The 7,058-nt window shown below is 35.0% G+C and overlaps 1 protein-coding gene across 1 annotated transcript in view; it reads left to right on the top strand.

The window, feature by feature from the left end:
* Nucleotides 1-6,014, top strand: part of DNAH5 (dynein axonemal heavy chain 5) — a 115,845-nt gene extending 109,831 nt beyond the window's left edge. The window contains 4 exon segments of the mRNA XM_005431686.1: nucleotides 791-1,008; nucleotides 2,421-2,573; nucleotides 4,251-4,482; nucleotides 5,863-6,014. Coding sequence (XP_005431743.1) covers nucleotides 791-1,008; nucleotides 2,421-2,573; nucleotides 4,251-4,482; nucleotides 5,863-6,014 — 755 coding nt within the window.
* The last annotated feature ends 1,044 nt before the right edge of the window (nucleotides 6,015-7,058 follow it).

The raw sequence follows: 7,058 nt of genomic DNA, 5'->3' as shown, positions 1-7,058 counted from the left end.
AAAATGAATTTCTGGCAAAAACATTTGCTCCATCTTGCCTTTTATGGATTAAAAAAACCCAAACCAACAAGCCCAAAACCCCAGAAACTTTTCTAAAAGCATGTTTGAATCAATTCATACAGGCAATATTTTATATTTTAAGCTATTAATGTTTATAATGAAGTCATTACATGTGTGCTGAAGTGCTTTTGTAAGAGCTTTTTCAGAAATATTAAACCTGTTAATGCTTAAGTTGTCATTTGCGCTATGGGGGAGGCAGGATCATTAGCTTATAACTGAGTTTGTTGACACTATAAAATTTCTAGTTATGTTCATGCAGCTGTTTATTTGTTAATGTAACACTTTTGATTAAAAATGTATCAGTGAGTTTGGTTAGAATACAAGACTGCCTGGTATTGTGATAGTTCCCAGGCATTGCTATGTTGAAGCAAAGTAGCTGGGGCAATTACTCCTGATTGGTTTGTTCAAAAAGAATCTTGGAACTGCTTGTTGGAACCAAAGCTGAATTCTTTGAACTAAAGTAAACAGCCTACAAGCTCTTTAAGTGGCATTAGCTCAAAGACTAAATCATGACTTGGACTGAAAACATAGCCAGTCTCAGCATCACAGATTTCTCTTGGAACAAATCCTGTGTTTCTCTCTCACAGATAATTCAAGGGAGGTGCCAAACTGACCATTTAAGCTCATAAATAAATTATGTTATGTCTCAACGTTCATATTGGGGCCTAACACTGACATAAATCCAATTTTGTTTTTTTCACTTCTATTGAAGGATCTTTGGTTTTCTACCAACAGGTAAAAGAAAAACTAAAGAACATGGGACCTTTTCAACCTATGCACATATTTTTGCGACAGGAGATTGAACAAATGCAGAGAGTTATTTCTTTAGTGAGAAGCACTCTGACTGATCTAAAACTTGCCATTGATGGGACAATAGTTATGAGTGAAAATCTGAGGGATGCTTTAGACTGCATGTATGATGGAAGGATTCCTGCTAGCTGGAAAAAGGTAGGTATACATCACTTGTTCTGGAAAGAAATAAAAAATCTATTTCTGAAGACTAGATTAAACTGCTAGACTTAGAGTAAACATTTTTTTCAAACTATGTTTCAGAGGTGTTAACTAGAGCTGTGCAACTGCTGGAATAGATTTTCTGCTAAAATAAACATACTCAAAACAAGGCTTCTTTCTTTTATGAAAATTGAAATGAATGTGAAGGTTGCAGATATGTGCCATTTTAACAACCCGTTACATATTGGCAGTATGAAAACCCAGAGAGAGGAAAGAAATTTAAAATGTGATGATGGATTTTAAAAATTAACACCCACATTAGTGACTAAAGTGGTGTTATTTATTGGACATATATAATTATTGGACAGCCTTTTCTGGGTTAAGTAGAGGTGGCCTGTCCATCTTGGTCAAAATCAGTGCACTTTGAGTAATAGCCACATAATTGCAAAATAGTAAATGCTGGAAAGGACCTGTGAAGACTGTGTAGTTTAATCATGCTTTCTAAAGCAGTGTCAGTTAAATCAGGGTTCCCAGGAGTCTCCAGAATCAGAGAGGTGCAACCCGCTTCATTGTTTGATCACCTTCACAGTAAAAACCAACCTATCAACCAACCACCAGCCAAAGAAACAAAAAATTCCTTAAGTTGAAACAGAATTTCTGACATTTCATCTTGTTCCCATTGCCTTCTGTCCAATTGCTGAAAAGGATCAGGCTCCATCTTCTTCTGTCCTCCACATGAGATATAAACATATTTAAGCCTCCTTTAAGCGTTCTCTTCTCCAAGCTAAACAATCCCAGCTCTCAGCCTCTCCCCATAGAAATTGTTTTCAGGGATAATTAGACCTGTTAACAGCAACTGATGGAAAGAAAAATGTGGTTTTTTTTTTTTTAAAGAATTTTTTTTGTTGTTGTTGTTTGCTTGTTTTGTTTCTACTGACAAAGTGTTCTCATGGCAGAAAACCTAGATGTAAACAGATGTTTCACAACACAGCTATATCTCCCCATAGTCCAAGTTCAGCTTTCCTTAGTTTTATTCAGAAGAATAAAAATGCAGAACAGTCTTACAGAAATCGTGTTGTCTTGATATATTGACCTTGGAATTATAAAGACATGTATGCAGTTTTTCTTTTTAGCTTATACAGCTGTTTAACCTTGCAAAAATGTCATAAAATGGACAATTCCACAGAGAGCATTAAATGTGTAAATGGAATAGTAGACATGAATTTAAACAGAGAAAGAATTTCCTTCAGGTATCAGTGGGATGCAAAGCTTAAGCATCAGGTTAAAGTTAAGATATGATAGATGATTTTCAAATATGCTTTGCTAATATAATATTGTTTATTACCATGGGAGGATGTAGCTTTTCTTGACAGCAGTATGCTATTTTAAAACATGTTTACTGTTTTTAGGCATCTTGGCCTTCTAGTACACTTGGTTTCTGGTTTACTGAGCTTCTAGAAAGAAACCACCAGTTTTGCACGTGGATTTTTGAAAATCGACCCAACTGTTTCTGGATGACAGGGTTTTTTAATCCTCAAGGATTTTTAACTGCAGTGAGACAGGTAAATTGTGTTTGAAATCTTATTCTGCTTATTTTTTCACATACTTTTAAAAATAAAATGTATTGTCTGATGAAGGATGAGTTTATACACATTGGAAGATGCGTGACTGTCTAACATTTCCTGAGTGAACTGTTCCTTCTTCACACATACTTTGTTAGTATAACAACCTCTAATGTGTTCAGTTATATGTCCTGTGTTGACCAAGGCCCAAATAAATAGAGACTACCTCACAACATTATTAAGGTAGTCTAGAAAAATATTAAGTCTCATGTTTCCATTGCGATATCTCTGAGAATGACCATTAAGCCAATGAATTTCCCTTTTCCCCCCTCTCTTTTGTTCTGTGTTCAGTACTTACCTGACTGGAGACTGGGCTGAAAAGCTATTTAGAATTAGTCTTACATTTCCCTGCTGCTGTTCAGTAGCTGATTAAGTTTTTCTTCAGGAAGCGTGAAAGACTTTCCTTTATTAATGCATAGAAGTATGATATTTGATGTGTTTGCAAACGTATGTATGTTGACTTGGTGATTGTATTGGTTGCTCAGCAACTTTTTTACTTTAAAAGGAAACAATAAATGCCTGTGTTGGTCAGCATAAAGGAACATACTGGAGACAGTAAGCATCTGGAATATGTAAAATTAAGAAAGAATACTCAGGTGAAAATACAGTGGGACCTCAGGAAAATAAAAGCCCAAGCTTTTGGAGAAGAGAATGAAGATTTTTGATGTAGGAAGAAAATCCCCTCCTACTCTGAAGTCTGGGTAGTGTAATCTAAAATGTCAGGCATGTAGCCTTGGAATTATGTAACAAAAATAGTCCTAAATTGGGACTATCTTTTGCATCCAAGGTCATGTAAAAGGTTTACTAGCAGGATCCAAAACAGTTAGAAACTACAGAATTTTCTGGTTCCATAAAAAGGAACTGTGGATATGTAACAACCTACTATGCCAAGTAAATACCTAAGTGAGTTTCTGGGCTTTGATGTGAGAAAGATCTTGAGTTCTTTTAGATCATCGATGTAACTGCAGTACAGGGCAAACATTCATTCCAATTATTTCAAAGAATGATTTTTGAAGCCATTGGAAGACCAGGATGAAACTTGGGTTTGCCACAACTTATTTGCATGGCATAGTAAAGAACTGGGCAACTGAGAGTTGAGTGTTGTCCAGTGCATCAACTAACAGGTTTTTTTGCAGTCTCTTTACATAGCTTTATAGCTGAGTGAGTTTTTACTCATTAAGAGTACAACTACTGAAGAGTAGAGGTGCAGGAAAAGGAAGGTAACCCCAGAAAGTATGTTTCACTTACCACATGCAGGTAATGTTTTCTCATCTCATCAAATATGTGAAATTTTTGTGTTCACAAGAGCTGGCTACAATTGGCATTCAGTGGTTGTGTTACTTGGTATGGTTTTTAGATTCTTTATATAATAGAAAGAAATTAAAATCAAATATAGTGGCAAAAGTACTGAAAGGTTTCTTGTAGTGCCATGCCATCATTCCCTTAGAGAAAAGTCAAACTTCTGTGAACATGGATATTGTGAAGGATTGGTGATTTTTTGTTGTACTGAAGACAATATTTTATGACCATAAAAATTTATTTCTAATAACTGCTGGGAAAAAGGGTTCTGAGCTCATGTGAAAATTTAACAACCTAACTTTTGTCTGATTTGGGCAGGAAATAACGAGAGCTAACAAAGGATGGGCTCTTGACAGTGTAGTGCTGTGCAATGAAGTCACAAAATGGATGAAGGATGATATCACAAGCCCTCCTTCAGAAGGTGTCTACGTGTATGGGCTGTATTTAGAAGGAGCTGGCTGGGACAGAAGAAACATGAGACTGACAGAATCTAAGCCCAAGGTGCTCTTTGAGCTGATGCCAGTTATAAGGATATATGCCGAGAATAACAGTAAGTAACAGTATTGTAAAGGATGTTATTTCCATTGGATTCAACGTAGCATTTTATTTAACTGCATTGAAATCTTTTGGGCTTGCCAGGATTTCGTAAGGCTGTTACTAATCATTGTATACATAGCAAATCTCTTTCAGGGTGGAAGATTTCCATTTAAAATGTGTTTCAGGCTTGCTTCATAATTGATAGTAGGCACTTTTCCTAATATTTAGATAGGTCTCTACACGTGGTCTTAATGGTGTTAAGAACTTTATAACAGGTAAGCTGTATGTACATATTGACAATATGTGTCCCAGACCTAAAATGCCATTTTTCTTATACATAAACTCTGTGATCTCTGTAGCCTCCATAACATAAATCTAAATGATGTTTCACTCATGCCACAACTGAATGTAATATATATATATATATATATGTATGTATGTGTGTATATGCAACATACAAGATACTCATGGATTATATACACACACACACATACATATATACATATACAGGTATATACTGTGTTTATAGATAATATGTTTATAGATATATACATATATAAATTCATATGTATACACGTATATATGTATTGTGTATATTTATAAAAACTTTTTTTCGTAGACAAGTCTGATTTTGAGCTCATGGAAGCAAGCAAGAAGTGGAGTGAGGTTGTGGGAGATGTTTTGTCTTTGAGGCAGTAAAGGAATGGAAAGAAAACTTATGGGGCTTAAGGACAGTGCTGGGAAAATATGTAATTTGTCTTAATGTAATGAGTTTTTGCATATACAATAGGACATGCTGTTGAATAGGGATATAAAACAGAACAGAATAATCCACTGAAGAACATAAAATTGGAAAACTTTGTTGAAAAGAATTCCATCCCTAAAAGCAAATCTTGCTAACATGCTATTTTGCATAGCTAATGTTTTATAAAACGCATGATCAGCAGCCAAGATAATAAATAATGTATACTGAAGTACTGAGCATGACTTGACTACTGTTCTAATTCTGCAGTGAAGTAGTTGATGACTTGTACTCTCAAATATGAAATGTATTTCAAACCAAGTTTGTAAGTTACCAGGTCAAAAGTAAGGAAATTTTATTTTGGCATAATACATTGATAAGAAGTAATGTTTCGCTGGCAGATTGAACCAATAAGAGCACTAATTACTCTGGAGTGTCCATTTACATATATTGGTTTGCATCAGTTCCTAGGTGCTCATGTTAAACCTAAAGATTTCAAACCATGTATGTCTTTCAGCTGGCAATAGCAAATAGAAAGCAAAGTACTATTGAACTTGGATTCACTTTTCCATTTGCCTTATGATCAATCCCTTAGGGCCCCATTTTTTCAACTTAGTTTAATTGCTCTTTATGTCTCTTCTGTCTTTTCAGCTGCAAAAGATCCACGTCTGTATTCATGTCCAGTCTACAAAAAGAGCAGTCGAACAGACCTTAATTACATTGTTTCTATGGATCTTAAAACCCGCCAGCCTCCAGAGCACTGGGTACTCCGTGGAGTAGCACTTCTGTGTGATGTCAAGTAATGCTAAAAAAAAAAAACGGTTTCCAGGCGTTCTTTTCTGATTTTAAATGCAAACATTATTGTGTAGTTAGATACACAATGAAACACTTCTAAAAATGTTATTTCTAAATCATAGACTCCATTATGGTGTTTTTATAAAATTATTCTCTATAAACCTATACAGTGGGCTTATAAATGCTACATCTTATAGTGACATTAACTTTTGTGTCTTTGAAAAATCATGACAAATATTTAGTGCTCCTATCAATTATGTGTGCATAAGCACTCCTCCTGTGTGCCTTATTTTACCTTGAATAAAGATTAATTGATTTGAACGTTGTTACTTTTTGGTAGTAAATATTTTGTATCAGAACTTACCTTCAACAAGCTAAATACAAAGCTAGTTGTTTTGTTTTTTTTTTTTAATGTGTGTGTATCTATGGAAAACTAAGCCCTATTGCTCATTCATATTAGTCAAAATTCCTCAAGATTATGTTCCAAGATTTATTTCTTAGTTGATAGTTTGCTTGCTGTCTAAATAAGGAAGATAAGGCTGGAAAAAATATTTCACTACTTGGACAACAAATTCATTGTGTTGCATAGGAAAACAAGCATCTGACAGCTGCCAAAATTTCTTACTATCTGGCTCAGGACTTATAAATATATAATGGATCAGAAGCAATACATAAGAATGAATGGGTACTTTTTGTGTGCTACTATACCAGAGTTGAGTCTCTTGTCATCAGTGTTATTAGTAGATGGGGCTTTCCCTTCCCCCCCCTTTTCCTTCTTCCTTTTTTTAAAATTGTCTCCCTTTTTTTTTTTTTTTGCTTCTGTGCTGCAGCTTTATTGGCATCTTACATAGAAAACCTTTAATGGAGGAATTAATCCAAAAGAGAAATATTAGCAGGTCCATTTAATTGGACACTGTGGGCCTCACACTTCAAGCACACTTATTTAATCATCAAAAAAACAATGTTTTTTTGTTGCTGAGTTCAGGAGGTCATGTATCTTAGTGGCTCACTAACCATTCCCAAAGTTTGCTTGTTCAGAAGAGGAAGCAGAG

The sequence above is a fragment of the Geospiza fortis genome, unplaced genomic scaffold, assembly GCF_000277835.1.
Source record: "Geospiza fortis unplaced genomic scaffold, GeoFor_1.0 scaffold281, whole genome shotgun sequence".
Lineage (NCBI taxonomy): Eukaryota > Metazoa > Chordata > Aves > Passeriformes > Thraupidae > Geospiza > Geospiza fortis.
Note: the sequence above shows the minus strand (reverse complement) of the source record. Positions and strands in the feature narration are given on the sequence as shown.